Source organism: Delphinus delphis, chromosome 9, assembly GCF_949987515.2.
Source record: "Delphinus delphis chromosome 9, mDelDel1.2, whole genome shotgun sequence".
Lineage (NCBI taxonomy): Eukaryota > Metazoa > Chordata > Mammalia > Artiodactyla > Delphinidae > Delphinus > Delphinus delphis.
This window is the reverse complement of record NC_082691.1, coordinates 78,894,924-78,910,682: the sequence shown is the minus strand read 5'-3', so window position 1 is coordinate 78,910,682 and position 15,759 is coordinate 78,894,924. Positions and strand designations below refer to the sequence as shown.

General features: G+C 34.1%; 1 protein-coding gene across 2 annotated transcripts in view; it reads right to left on the bottom strand.

Annotated features, from left to right (window-relative positions):
* PTPRZ1 (protein tyrosine phosphatase receptor type Z1) overlaps nt 1-15,759 on the bottom strand; it is a 162,764-nt gene that overhangs the window by 104,510 nt on the left and 42,495 nt on the right. For both annotated transcript variants that reach the window (XM_060020798.1, XM_060020799.1), the window contains exon 2: nt 6,283-6,348. In XM_060020798.1, the coding sequence (XP_059876781.1) occupies nt 6,283-6,348 (66 nt within the window). The remainder of the gene's footprint in view (nt 1-6,282; nt 6,349-15,759) is intronic.

Sequence of the window (15,759 nt, the reverse complement as noted above, 5' to 3'; positions counted from 1 at the left end):
TATGAGGCTGAGCTAGAGAATGTGTGCAATTTCAACTCTACTCACGGGAGAATACTACTGACATATCGTTTTACTCTTAGATACATTCAGCAATGATTATTTAATTGTAATGCTAATCTGTAGCCACACCTTTATTTTTTCAGTTCTATACTAAAGTGATGGTTGCAGAGAAATAAATTCTAAGTTTTAGATTATTTAACTGAACCTATTCAGCCTTTACAATGAGGCATGCTCTACTCATCACGTTTAGCATAGGGAAAGGTTGCTCAGTCATACATCTTAGCTAAACTTTGAAAAATGTACAATGATAGGAAATACCTGTCTATAATATGCATTTAAACAGCCCCCTCTAATCCTCTTCTGAGATTATCACAAGACTTGTTTAATCTGTTTGGGCTCAAGTTAAGACACTGTCATAATAATCACTTGGATTTGTAGCGTAACTGCTCAAAGAGATTTCCTACCACAATGTGAAACACTGATTGATTCATGCACAATCAGGTAGGGCATTGTTAAAAACTATTTACTGAAAGAAAACTGAAATACAGAGCAGTTAAACAGCCTGGTCAGTCTGAATGTTAGTGATGACCAGACAGCCTGACTCTACATGTCCTCGTGCTCTGATTAGATGTCTGTGGCATCCTCTCACTGCAGCTTAGCAGGGACCCTACATTCTGACAGGTGAAAATGCAAAGCTGTGGTCCTTATCCAACTACCTTGCCCTTCTTAGCTAAAACTAAGAGAAGCAAGTTGAAAACCTTTTGTTTCAATATACGTGTTTAAACAATTAGCGGAATACGAATCGCATACAATAAGATGTGATCGTCTCCTGCCTCCTATGGCCCTCCATAGTTCCGTTCTTCAAGGGTAACCACTGCCAACAGGGTTGTGTGTATCTTTCCAGGCCTTCTTCTATGCCCATATAAACATATAATATTTTACAAAAATGAGGTAATTCTATACATGGAGTTCTAGAACTTGCCTTTTCACTCTTAAGTTGGAAATGAGAAATGAACAGTGTGTTTTAGATAAGGAGTGATGATTCAGAGGAAAACATAATATGTTAAAAATGTTTTCAGATTCTAGATGTAAAGAGAGGGCTGGGGCTTCCCTGGTGGCGCAGTGGTTGGGAGTCCGCCTGCCGATGCAGGGGACACGGGTTCGTGTCCTGGTCCGGGAGGATCCCACATGCCGCTGAGCGGCTGGGCCCGTTAGGAGCCAGAAATCAGTCATTATTCAAGGTAGCTTCAAATTTTCTTTCTGAGTTACCTTTGGCCTACTTTCTCCTAGGTTAGAGAAGAAAAATTACTAAACCTAACTATGGTCCAAAAATAAATGCCAAACATCAAACAAGACAATACACAACCTTATATTATGGTTCTTTTGTTTTCCACAAGTAGCATCTTCTAGTCTATATATGTGTTGGAAATACTGTTTAGACAGGATACTCTATTTAAGGAAGCAGAAATCAATTCAGCGTTCAGAGACTTTCTCCTTCCAAGGTATTCAGTCAAGTGCCTAATTGTGAATCCTGTGTGGCCTTTCTAACTTGTACCCAATGCAACCCTTTAACTAAAACTTTAAAGGTATCTGAGTTTAAGAACACTTGAGAATATATCAATACAAAATTTTCAGTTTCAAGTTGTCTTAAGGTATGGTGAAAAAGAACCAACAGAATAATTTTTTTTCATTTTCAGGAAATAAAGACTACATTTCAATAGTGACTACTTCTAAGAACAGAGCAGTGAAAGTCCATTCATTTCTGATGATCTTATCATTGCTTGAAGGTGAAAAGGTCTAACAACTCAAACAGAAGGAAGATCTTAATCTCAAGTGATCATTATGGGCTATGTGTTCATGATATTAAAAAAAAAAAGACCAAATGACTTAGTTTTTTTCTTTTTCATTGAATTGTCTTTGTTCAGGCATTGTTATAGAAAATTTAAGGTTAACAGAAAGGAACCTTACGTGAAACCTTCAGAAGAAAACTTTATGAAACCCTTACATGAAATGAAGTTACTAAGGAAAGAACTGGATTTTAGTGCTGACATTCCCATATTTACAATTCATTCTTTCATTGCAGAGTGACAAATGAACTTTGCTCACCTTCTTGTAATAACTTTAAAAATGGGACTGGTGACTGTATTTACCAACCCTGCCATTTCTCAACATAATTATAGAATATATCCTGAATAGAAAAGTTGTTTATGACCTATGTTAAAATAACACAACTGAAAGAGTAATACTTTCTCCTCCCGTTCCACCCTCTATTTCTCCAACCATTTGGTAGCCAGCAGGGATTTTTATTGTTTCTTCACATATTACAATTGTGTAATCTTTCTTAAACAACCTTAGCTTAAATGATTCCATTTAAATCATGTTTGATGTGCGATATGATATTTTTAAATGGCTTATGGTAAAGCAGTGAGCTCTCTTACAGACAGATGTTACGATGTTCTTAGTAATTTTTATGAATAGAATTCTATATATACAAACATTCAAGGGTAGGTCTTTTCTTCTGAGATTGCAGCTAATCTGACAAGTAGCTCAACAAGATAAGCTGCTGTGAACAAAACTAGGCCTATGTGTGGTCAAAACCAATTTACTTCAGCCATTCATCAATTACTTAAATTTAAGAATCTTAAAATTAATTTATCCTGGAACTTTACACAGTTAACACATATAGTTTTTCATTTTCCAGGTGGAATAATCATAGAAATTGAAAAGACTACCAACCTTTATCTACATTTGTACTAAAAAGAAAAAGAGTTAATATACTTAATAGTGAATAATCCACATTTAAAATGCTTGGCTTTGGTGTGATTTGCTTGGGAGAGATATGTTTATTTAGATAAAGGCTTTAGTTTGTTTTCTTTTTGATGCTCTGGGAATTCAGACAAAATAATCAATCCACACTCAGCTTGAGCTAAGCAGCTATAAAATGTCCTCAGCTGAAACTCTTTCTAATCTCTTCCTAGGATCTTTTGGTAAGCTTCCACCCTCACCTCAACTCTGGAACATTCCCTTTTGAGACCTACCACCCCTCCTCCCATAGCAAATGACACTTTTTAATGAATCTATCCCTTTGATCACCAGACTGTCTCTTAAAGGAGCTAAAGCCAATAGGCCTTAAGTTATGAACAGGATGATGCAACTGGATTATAAAGCAAAGAACTGTGCATTGTTTGTGCATAGATCCATCCATGAAAGCCTGGCCACTCTTCAGGTGCCATGTCTACATGCATTTAGCCCATTAAAAGGAAGAGCTCTGTGGCTGCCTCCTAAGATAGCAATATATGCATGGTGGTATTTGCAAGAAGCTACTGGTAAAACTGCCATCTTCTTGTCTTCTCCCGCCCTGAGGAGGCACCTTCAGGAACCTCAAGGACCTCAGGCTGCTGGAAACAGGTGGCATTACCCCTCATACACCTGCCCTTGCTTGGGGTGATGAGAACTGTAACCCTCTCTCTCCCTAGGTTACAGGTCCTCCATTTTCTGATTCTAGGTTTAGGGAGAATGAAGGATGCATTAAAGCTTGTTTTTCATTTTAAATATATGAGTTCTCTGTTTAAAAGTTCACCAGTTAAAGTAAACCTGCTTTTAGTTCCACCTCAAACTAGGAAGGTAGATGTTAACAAAACTAACCAGCTGATTTTTATTCTATGAACATATTTATGTATCAAGTTTTCTACAACAGTTATATATTATATTTTTGTTCTTGTTTAAGGATTGTTTTATTGTTAATATTATTTATAGCTCTAGTATTATTTTAATAAGGTCAGGCTAAAGGAAAGTATTTTTTCTCTTATATTTAAATCCTTAAATACTTAAAAAAAACCTTAAATATAATTTAAAGATACTTAAAAGATACCTTTTACTCAAAATAACTTAGTTTAAAATCTTTAGGTTGTATGAGTTATGTATATAATAGAGAAAAATTGGTCCAGAACCTGGAATTAAATCCAGAGAAACTAAGACACAAATTTATTCAAGTAGAATGTAACACACACTTTTACTGAAAACAAAAGTGAAATTGTTTAGGGTAAATAAATGGATTGTTCATTTTTTTATAGTATTTACTCAGGTGTGCCCTTCTTATTCACTTAACCATTACTTCAGGTAGTATTTATTTACCATATGTCCTCCCAAAATCCTAACCTAAACCCTGTTATTTGGCGTAACTTAAGAAATTAAGTAATTAGATAAGAGCAAATTAAAAATGGCATTTTACTTTTTGTCAGACAAGTTGATCAGAGTTTTTAAATTAGTGTGAGTAAAAATGTGGGGAAATGGATAAATTAACACAATTTTCTAAAATTTGACCATATTTATTTGACCATATATATTAATATTAAAAACAGTAGGCACTTTGATCCAACAACTCTCTTTTTGTTAAAGTCCAATTTTTCTGAAAAACAATTGCTCAAGTAAGTAGAATTTGAGGATGTTCATTACATTAAGTACATAAGAGCAAAACATAAACAAAATTTTAAAAAAAGAATAATTACTTTAAATAATTAAAAATGGCTTAGAATTATGGAGAATCTTTGTTTTTATATATTTCTAAAGATTAAAAAAATTAATAACAATAAGGCAGAATTCGTTAGATATATAGGTCATAATTATAAATGGGTAAATTAAGAGCAAGTCTTTCTATACAATATCATACAGAACAACCACATGCCCATCTGCACAGTAATCCACAGGCTAGATATGCCTTAATTTGTTCAATTTTTCCTGCTTTGATGGATATCTTGATTATTTTCCATGTTCTAATTTAACTTATTTCATAGAAAAGGTGATACAAATGACTAATGAAAATTAAAATACTGACTTCAACAGTAATCAAACAGAACAAATTAAAACAAAATGTCATTTTTTAAACATGTCAAATTGGTGAAGATTTTCAAAATGACAGTCATTAAATCCTGGTTTATTCAGTGGGGTAGTCACTTACTTATACTATATGTAAGCATATATATGCTCTCTAGAAAGCAATTAGGTCATGTGTATCAAGAATTTTGAAAGCATTTATTTTCTTCTACTCAATAATGGAATATCAAGGATTCTCTAATAAAAAATGATAAAAATATAGACATATGTATTCATCTATTTGCCACCATTTCTTTAAACAGTGAATAGCTTGAACTGGATGATTAAAAATGAAACATTTATTCAATGGACTATTAAGTACCAGGATCAACAGGAATTGTCACTGCTCAAAACTAATTTCCAGAATAAATTGGATGTAAAACTCTATATAAAAAATATATAAACATAATATAATAAAAACTGGCCTGAAAAGAATATACCAAATTTTCTAGTGGATGAACCTGGTGGGAGTAAAAAATGATTTTTATGTTCTTCTTTGTGTTTGAATTTTTTTTTTTAAGTTTCTACTTTTAAAGTAAGAATAAAAAAAGAAAGAAAATGCATGCCTTGCTACAAAATTCATCATGCTTCTGCCCTTCATCTATAAAATAAAGTCCAAATTGGCTAGGCTCTTGTTGAAGCCCTTTTAATTTGATCCTGACTTATCAACCCAATCTTATTTCTAATGAGTACCCAACTCTACTACTCAGCTTTATCTCAGATGGTCATGAGGCATGTCATGTTCCCTCTAGGTTCCATCCAGGCTCATCTGATCAAGCCTAGAGCTTCTCTTCTTTCCTAAAGTTTCTGATCAGGATTTCTGGATGTTAACTATTTTAAGCCAACTTCAGCTGCACATGATGCTCAAAGCCACGTCTGGTAATCACACAAAATCACGTTAGACCCTGATTCCAATTAACTCAGCACAGTAATTCAGAAGGAAACCCCTTTTGAAAGCAAGATTCCCCTCAATATTTGTTAACATTGATCATAACAACTGTGATCATAACAAAAATAGCAGCTAACATTTATTGAGAATCTTCTATTTACAAGGAGGCTCTGTGCCAACTCCATTTATCTCATTTAATGCTCAGAAAAATCCTCCATTTCACAGATGAAAAAACTGAACCTCAATTAGGTTATGCATTTTTCCCAAGGAGACATAGCTAGTGTGGATCTGAGATTCAAATCTAGCTCTGTCTGAGATCAATATACTCTACACTACCAACTTGCTAATGGAAAATCACTAGAAATCATTTTGCATATGATATATTTTTAGTGATTAATTGCATACCCATGTAGCTAAGTTAAAATGATGTGTGGCGCTACAAAGTTTTCTTTTACATATAAAAACAGATACAAAAACAATAGAATTTTCCATTGAATTTCATTATATTCTAATATATTTACCTGTATAGGACCAGCCAATCTCTTCAACAAGTTTTCTCTGTTGTCTGTAGTATCCATAAGCCCAATCTACAACCAAGAAAAACCAATTGATCAATGCATAGAAAAATATGTGTGCAAATTTAAAAAAATATAAGACGCCCAAAGCATCATTCATACCATAAATGGTCCTTGATTACTCTTTTCTATGTCACCTTCCCGATGTCTCCTCCCAATTCCAACTGCCACCATTATAGACTCCACTGTCCATGCTCTGGTAATTAGTGTGAGTTTTAGCAGGGCACAGTTAAAAACTGCTAAAGTTCAGACAGAGACAAAGAAAATATTCTGTGAAAAGCAGGAGCAACCTAGAGGGTTTCATCCCAAAGTGAGACTGGGGTCAGAAAGGACAGCTTGTCCTATCTTCAGACTTTTCTTACCATTCCCTAAGTTGAATACTTGAAATCCTATAGATTAGAGATACTTTTAAGGTTACAACCCAAGTTTTATCTGTAAATGCTTCTAGGAGATCCAGAGGTTACCATGTTTTCAAAATTTACTTCCCTACAAGGCAAAACAAAATTAACTGCCTTGAAGAAATGGAAATTTAAATGTGTGTGTGTATGTTGGCTGGGAGAAAGGTTGTGTTAGACGGTGTAGGTGAATTTGTGTCTTGGAGGAACAGAGATGGCTGATGAGGTAATACAGTGGGAAGCCTGGAGTACCATAAAAGTAGTGGATGCTTCATGACCTAGAGATAGAGACTCTACATCTTGAACATGGGACAAGGGGTAGAGAAAAGAAAATGGATGGAAGTCAAAGTCTCACTCCACACAATTCAAAATTTTGCCTGGAGTCATTCCTATACCCAAGAAACAGGGATGTCATGATTCATCCTCCTCCTTCCTGTGCCATTGTGCTATTGCTCCCTTTATCCCAGCCTGTGTTAACCCTAGTACTCCATTTCAGCTACATTGTGGGCAGAATAAATCTTCGTGAACTAGGTTTGGAACCTGATCAGTGTTGACAAAACTATTTCTGTAGAAAAGGCTACAGGAGTTCCCTGGTGGCCTCGTGGTTAGAATTCCTGGCTTTCACTGCTGTGGCCCGAGTTCAGTCCCTGCTTGGGAACTGAGATCCTGCAAGCTACATGACGTGGCCAAAAAAAAAGAAGAAAGAAAGAGAAGAAAAGGCTACAAATAGCTCATTTACAAATGAATGTGTGGAACATTACTTATTCATAAACTGGGGTTCTGTCAGTATAGCTTTCATTTGAATGTAAGGATTTATTTATACCATACCATACCATATACATATATACATATTATATAAATAGATAGATAGATCTTTCTCATCAGCTGCGAAGACAGACTCTACTTCCTCTTATTCTCTCTACACAGGTGTTTTTTTCTTTATTGACAGCTCCCAATTTCAAGGAGGCAAATATCTCAAGGACATTTCAGAAATTATTTTTCTCTCCCATGTTATATACAATCTGATTAGAACACGGTAATGCATACTAAAATATTTTATAAAAACTTAAAAGCAGGCCAGCTTCCAGAAATACACCTTCTGAATCCACAGATTATTCAAAACCAAAACCTAGCTTGGAGAAAACAAAAAAAAACTGTTTAAAAAATTTCATTACCCATAAATATAGGTAAATATTCTACTGGCTGTGGAGCACATTTCAACAAACAATTTGTTTTTATAACAGCTTTACTGAAATGTGATTTACACATCTTACAATTCACCCATGAAATTTAATGGCATTTAGTATATTCACAGAGCTGTGCAATCATCACTACAAACAATTTTAGAACATCTTCATTATCCCAGAAAGAAACCCCATACCCTTTAGCTGCCACCCCCTAGCCCATTTCTACCTTCACTAAGCTACTTTATCTCTATAGATTTGGATATTCTAGATATTTCTAAAAAACAGAATCACACAATACATGGCCTTTTGTGACTGGCTTCTTTAACTTTGCATAATTAACATTTCCAAGGTTTATCCATGTTGTAGGATATATCAGTACTTCATTCCTTTTTATTGTCTAATAGTACTCTATTGTATGGTGACCAAGATGGCCTTAAAATTCCTCTCAGCTTGACTAAACTTTAGACAGGCTACTTCCTAGCTCTAGGCTCTTGACCTCCCTTTTCTTCCAGCATTCAGTTTAGAAAACTTATAACTTTTCTCTCTATTCCTTTAAGATGTAAATCTTTTTTATTAGCCACATGCCAATTTTACAACTAGGACTGTACTTCTCAAGAATATGGGAATTGTCTCTCTGAAATGTAACCATTGAAGGAAATAAGCACCCTTATCTCCCACTTTCTGTGGGAGGGTAGGAACCTAACTTCCAGCTAGGTGTCTTGCTCCAAGTTGCAAAAACTACCTCCTGTCATGATGATATGAGCTTATTTTTCCTTTGAACAGAGACAATTAGCAAATGCAGATGGCCTATGACTTCCTCTCATGTCCTGCATTACTTTTACACTGGGGCTTAACCTAGCTCGTAAAAAACCTTACCCTCTCTGCCTCATCAGAGTTGAGCTCAGACTGGATTCTGCCTTCTCTCCCCTACTGCAATAGCCTTGAAGAAAGTTTTCCTTGCCTGTTCAATTTTGTACGCTGTAATTTTTTGTTATGATGTTGGCTATGCCACATTTCTTTTATCCATTCATCAACTGAGGATACTTGGGTTGTATCCTCTTTGGGGCTATCATGAATAATGCTGCTTTGAATATTCATGCATATATTTACTTTTCTACTTAAAAAATAATCATTAGGTTCATAATTTTTTTTTACATAGAGTTGTACCATAAAATGGTAGTCATTTAAGGTTAAATTCTGGGGACAAGTGTTTTTTCATGATCAAGGAGTATATACAGTTATGGCCTCAAAGGTCATTTGATCCAGACTTTAACACACTACAAAAAAATAATTTTAGAGATAAGGTAATTTTTCCCAAGGAAATGTAAGTGGTTTGTACAGGCAGAAAGTGACAAAAACGGAAACGATAATCCATGGCTTCTGCCTCGTACTCACTAAGTCTTCCACACTATCAAGGATTCCTAACAATCCTGAGCTATTGGTTACTCCCTTAAGTGCTCTGCCTGAGTAGGAACCTCTTCAAGAGAAACAAAATAAAACAAAACAATACACTGGGGTTGAACTTCACCAGCAGGAATTACTTAGACAAATAAATTATAGAGAATTGGGACTTCCCTGGGGTCTGTGGTTTAGATTTCGCCTCCCAATGCAGGGGGTGAGGGTTCGATCTCTGGTCGGGGAGCTAAGATCCCACATGCCATGGGGCAAAAAAACCAGAACATAAGAAAAACGGAAGCAACAGTGTAACAAATTCAACACAGATTCTGTTGGTCCACATCAAAAAAAAAAAAAAATTATAGAGAATTGACTGTATACCTAATCTGACCTGGCCATCAGTTGGAATTTTCCTCTGAAACTTTGCACTGACCACAGGGAAAAGATTTTTTGTCATCTTTTATGTTTTGAATATAAATATTTTTAAAATGTAAAGACAGTTTTGTCATATAAGTGCATTTTGATGATTTCAGAAGATCAAATACCACACAAAACCTACATTGAACAAGTATTATGTTGAAACAGATAAAACAACTAAGCTCTTGTTTTAATGGTTCAGGCTAAAGGATGACAGCAAAGTATCAGCAGATTTAGCTCTCCTTGTAGGGCTTTATAGCTACACAATCAGCATTTGTCCTTGGTTTCTAATTACTTAGGTTAAGAAAGCTTTTTTCAATACAAGATTCCCAGGTGTTGGTAACTCTCTTCAGTTCCTTTTTGTATTGTTCCCTTAATTATTACTTCAAATAATCCGTTACACATTCATATGCTAATTACATAGTCCTTGGGCGTGAGAGAGTACCCCACTTTTAAAATTCTACTTAGAGATCTGATAGATGAGATGTGATAGCTCCAATGAACAAGAAAAAAAGAATCTAGGTTCACTTTTTTTGTTGCATTATATACTTTGAGAACCAGTAAATCCTACATAAAGTAGAATCTATCAAAGTGCTTACACATTTTAAAATCAATTAGAATAATGAAACATAGAATTTTTTTGTTTCTGTGGATTTTAGTTTTTATATTTTGTTTCTCTCTGTTCAAAAGTATTTTCCAGGTCTGCTTCGGTGTGAGTGTTTTGTAGGGATAAAACTAAGAAATAAATTTCAGGAATGAATTGTACACATGATACACAATAAGAACACATACATCAGTATACCTTTTTAAAAGGTAACTCTAAAATTTGTCCTGAAAAATTATTCTTCATGAAGTGGTTACCAAAGTTGAGAGAAATTTGGTTTATACTATTTTAGGTAACCTTAAATGTCTCTGTTTCAATCTATTCCATCCTGTACTTACCTTGAGCACCTACTTATTTGCAAACATGTATATGCCACATATTACTTTATTTTTCTTTACACTCAAATGGAAACAAAAGTTTTGATAACCACCACATGGATGATGTAGATAAATTTGGCATTTTTTTGCGCATGCTTTATAAACCAAAAAAAAATAATGTTGCTCATTTTCTACTAAAAATATCATTAGAAATATTTTGAATTATACAAATGCCTCTGATTTTGCCCTAAATGCCTAAAGAAAGTCTCTGCTTTATGTTGATCAACCATTCATCACCTGTATTCTACCACATAATCTAGCAGCAGTGCTCTGACAAAATACACACACACACACACACACACACACACACACATATTTTAATGCTATTAAGAGGCCAAATATATGACAGAGAAGAAATAGAGTGGTCCTCAGAAAAAGTAACTTCAGGTAGAAAATAGCCACAGTTATAAATTTGAAGACTGGGATCCTAAAACTAGATTTCTCAAAGTAGACTTTTCCAAGATAAATGATATTTGCATATTTCACATCCTTTAAAAATATCACTAAGGAACTTCAGAGGAGGGGAAAAGGAAGTCAGTTGATGGAAGAAATCTGGAAAGGCAGAGAAGAAGGAACAGAATTATAGATGAATCTTTAAAGCCTTTGAGTATAGACTTTGATTGAGGGAAGACTTGGGGAGAGGGTCTAAAATGTCTCAGGTAGAAGAAGGGCATTGGGCAAATCATGGAACCAAAGAATTGGGAAGCCAGCTGGGCTCTCCTATAGGGTCTGTGTAGGTCACTAGGGATTTACTAGGGACTTGGTTATGGCTCTCCATGATACAAGGGTCACATCAATCTTCACTTTTTGTTTTCATCCTATTCTCTCCTCTTATCTAGATTTCCTTTAAAAGCGTGAAAGAGATAATCTGCTGAGCTGACTGAAAAAGTGTTGAATACATTTTGTATACTGAGTATATTTTAAAGAAAAATAGTAAATAAATAAACCCACAAACAAACAAATATTTCTAATTGAAGTGAAAGAGGTGGCAGGGGGTGGGAGAAGAAAGGTTAAGTGGCTGGTGACCACTTAGAGAAGAACGTGGAAAACCCTGGAAACAGACTAGTATTATCAGAGTGATTATAACCATCCCCTAGATCATTTGACAGTCAGACATGCATAAGGCTGAAGTGGTAGTGATAAAAAAGGTTGATGGTTACTGTAGTCATAACTATCAATTACTGAAAACAAAATAATAGCAGTCCCCTCTCAGAAGAAAAAAATAAAATCAGAAATGAGTTCCTTTAAGGAGAGAATCAGCTTTTGATTAATGAACACCTGTGAACACATCATCTGGCTACAAAAGTCCTTTATTTCTTCAGATACTCTATTGTAAATATCTTTGTTTGATAAGAAAGCTGAGTTTATGACCCAAGTGATCTAAACCAAAACCTTGATTAGCCAACTGAGGCAAACTTTCCAAGGAAAACGAATTCTGTCCATGAGTATAGTATAGAGTCTATAATATCATAATATCATACATGGCAGGTTTTATCTGTGCATTTTCCTGTCATTCAGTGTTTGCTGTCAAATTGTGTTAGCACATACCTCATCTTTACCTATCTGGAATATAAACTTGTATCCAGTATATACGCAAAGACATTTGTGAAACATAATTTAGTTAATTATGGTAATTCAGATAATAGGCTTGTTTAGGATATATTTATAGTTCAAACACTGTACTTACTGTTAATCACTTCAGATGTAACTTTAAAAAACACACATATATTATTTTCCCCAAAACCATTTGTCTTCCAATTTCAACTGCTTTCCAGGGTTATAAAAAAAGAATACCATTAGTTTTCTCCTCTCTGCAGAGGTTTAAAAATGTAAGTACTTTTTACGGTTTCAAAACTTAAATTGCAACTTATCACCAAATACGAGGGCACATGAATTCATACTGTTAAAGATAGGAATTCTGGAAAAATGAGTTATTAGAGTACAGGTTACCTCTTTATTTAATGATAAGGTTAAAGAGCTGAAAAAGTAGATTCTTGAGGCACTATACTAAAAAAAAGTCGAATGGTAAAACTGTAAAAGGAGATGGAAAGATTGAACATAAGGGATAAGGGATAAGGTAAAGAAGAGGGGGCCATTTCTTCCATATGCTTGTTTTGGTTGTCAGACATCCAATGAAATACATATTTCTCATAGGACTTAGGGAAGAATTTGGAGGTGAGCAATTAGGTCTTATTGTTCCTTAGACACTGAGGACTGTGTATGCTTTCCCAGAGAGAGTTTGTACCTTGGCAATATGTCTACCAAACCTATTCAATGAAAGCTCAGAATATTCACAGGCTTGTCTTGGAAAGTCACCAGAGTATTTTCTTACACTTAGATAAACGCGTTTAATCTAATGTGATTTATCTACGTTTATAAAGTTGAGGTATTTACTGTTGAAAACACGTTCATAATTTTATCTTTATCACATAAGTAATAGTACCTGTTTCAGATAAATTAAAAAAATAAAGATAAGCAAAATAATTTTAAAAATCACCTATAATCCCATCTCCTACAGAAACTAGTATTTACAATTTCATGCATGTATATATATTTTTCTAGGCGTTATACTATGCAATATAATCATTTTATACTTTACATTAATTGAATTACACTATTTCATTATTTGGTGACTTGCTTTTTCTACATAATAATAAATCACTTCCCAAGTAATAAATATGGTTTTATACCACCATAATAGTTCACCTGAAGCATTCTTCTACTTTTTGGATATTAAAATAAAAAGTTGATTTAGCTTTGGAAAATTTATTCCTTGGGCTTAAATGATGAAATTAAGCTACTTTGAACTTCCTGTATAAAATAAAGTCTGTAGGAAATTAACTGCCACTTTTATCCCCTGTCAATCTTCTTCTACAACACCAAGAAAACACTAAAATGGAAGAAACTTATTGTTATTATACAGTGCTACAAACATTATAGCTACCTTGTTTCCATAACTAACAGTGAATTTATTCTGCCTTAAGAGAAAAGCTCAATTGTTGATGGAACAGTGATAATGGGAGCAGAGATAGAAATAACATGTGTAAAAATAACTATTAGAAGAAGCTAAAAATAATATTAAAAGCGGGAGAAGAACCAAATCTGTATAAGAAAAGCATATGAAACTGGGAAGAAAGCATGGACTTCATCAAATTACAAAATATAATATGTTATTATATTTGTGTTATGTATTATTATATTATTATGCCATTATATACTTTTATATTATTATCTGTACAATAATAATGTGTTATTATTCAACAATCTAAATAATGGTTCTGTTGTGAAGTCTTATGCCCGTGCGCTCTTACTGAAATCAGGTGTAGAACAAGAATGCCTGCTATGTTGCCTTAGGATTAAGATTGGTTGGGAAATTCTGGACAATTGACATCTTAAAATAGCCAAGTAGAAAAAAAAAATAGCCAAGTGGAGAATACAATGGGATTCCATTCACATCTACCATGAAAAGCATAAAACACCAAAAATTGCATAAATAAAGAGATGATAATTAATATAAAAAATGTGAATAAATTAAGAGACCTACTACATCGTTAAATGGGAACATTGAATTTGGGTAAATTACCAGCTGTTTCCATATTAATAAACAGTTCGGGTCTCAATGGGGTATTTTTAACTGACAGATTATTCTAAAGTTCATTTAGAAATATAAAGGGAAAATAATAATTGATAAGAAAAAGGGAGAAATAATGGGGGCTTGGTTAACCAGTTACTAAAAGATAAATTGACAGGCTGATCAACAGAACAAAGCATTTGGCACTAAAATTGGACTCAGTATAAATACAAGTTTAATTCATGATAAAGAAACATCAGATAAGAAAAGTATGAAAGTTCAACCCATATTGGGAACACTGGCTTTTTGGAAAAAGAAGTTAAATCACACTTCACACATAGACCAGACCAAAATATATTTCAAGTGGATTAAAGAATGATTTAAAAAGGTTATACAAAAACTATTTTTAAAAATGTAAATGAATATTTAATTTATTGTAAGATGGGGAAGGCCTTTCTATGCAGGAAAAAATAAATCATAAAGGAATAGTCACAGCTTTGATTATATAACATTCAAAGCTTGTAGAAAAATGCTTAGCGAAATGCAAATTACAAATATTAAACTACTGGTAACTGCTAAAACACACTGAACAAATATAATGATATATTTCAAACATATATAATTCTTACAAATCAATAAAGGCAAATATATGAACAGAGAAGTTTTGCTTTTTTTTTTTTTTTTTTTGCGGTCCACGGGCCTCTCACTGTTGTGGCCTCTCCTGTTGCGGAGCACAGGCTCCGGACGCGCAGGCTCAGCGGCCATGGCTCACGGGCCCAGTCGCTCCGCGGCATGTGGGATCCTCCCGGAGCGGGGCACGAACCCGCGTCCCCTGCATCGGCAGGCGGACTCTCAACCACTGCGCCACCAGGGAAGCTCCAGAGAAGTTTTTAAAATGCAAAAATAATAACGCTATAAAGAACTATTAGACTTCAGTAGGTATAAAAGAAACAGAAATTAAAATAACACTGAGATATCATTTTTCCAGCTATCAAATTGTCAAAGGTATATAATTTTAATTTTTTAAATATTCAATGATGCCCAAAATATCTTACGTACAGGTGTAAGCATGAACTAGTATAAACTTTATGGAAAGTAAGCTGGCAAGAGTTAACAAGATTCTTAAAATACTTCATATTCTTTGAGACAGTAATTCCATTCCAAGGAATATATTTTAAAAGATTAACAGAGATGAGAACAAAGTGCCAGGTACCAAGATGTTTACAGCACTGAAACTAACAGTGAACAATTGGAAAATATGTTCATGTTCAAAAAGTGGGGGAAATTTAAATGTTCATCATGTGAAATGGTGTGAATCCATTAAAATTAAGTTTCAAAAGTTTTATTGATGTGAAGAAATGTACCTAGTATAAAACATCAAGTTATGATGCAATTTTGAGAATATCACATAATATTCAGAAATGTAAATTTCCTCATGCTGTGCCACTGGGAGTGATTTTTACTTTTTTCTATGTTC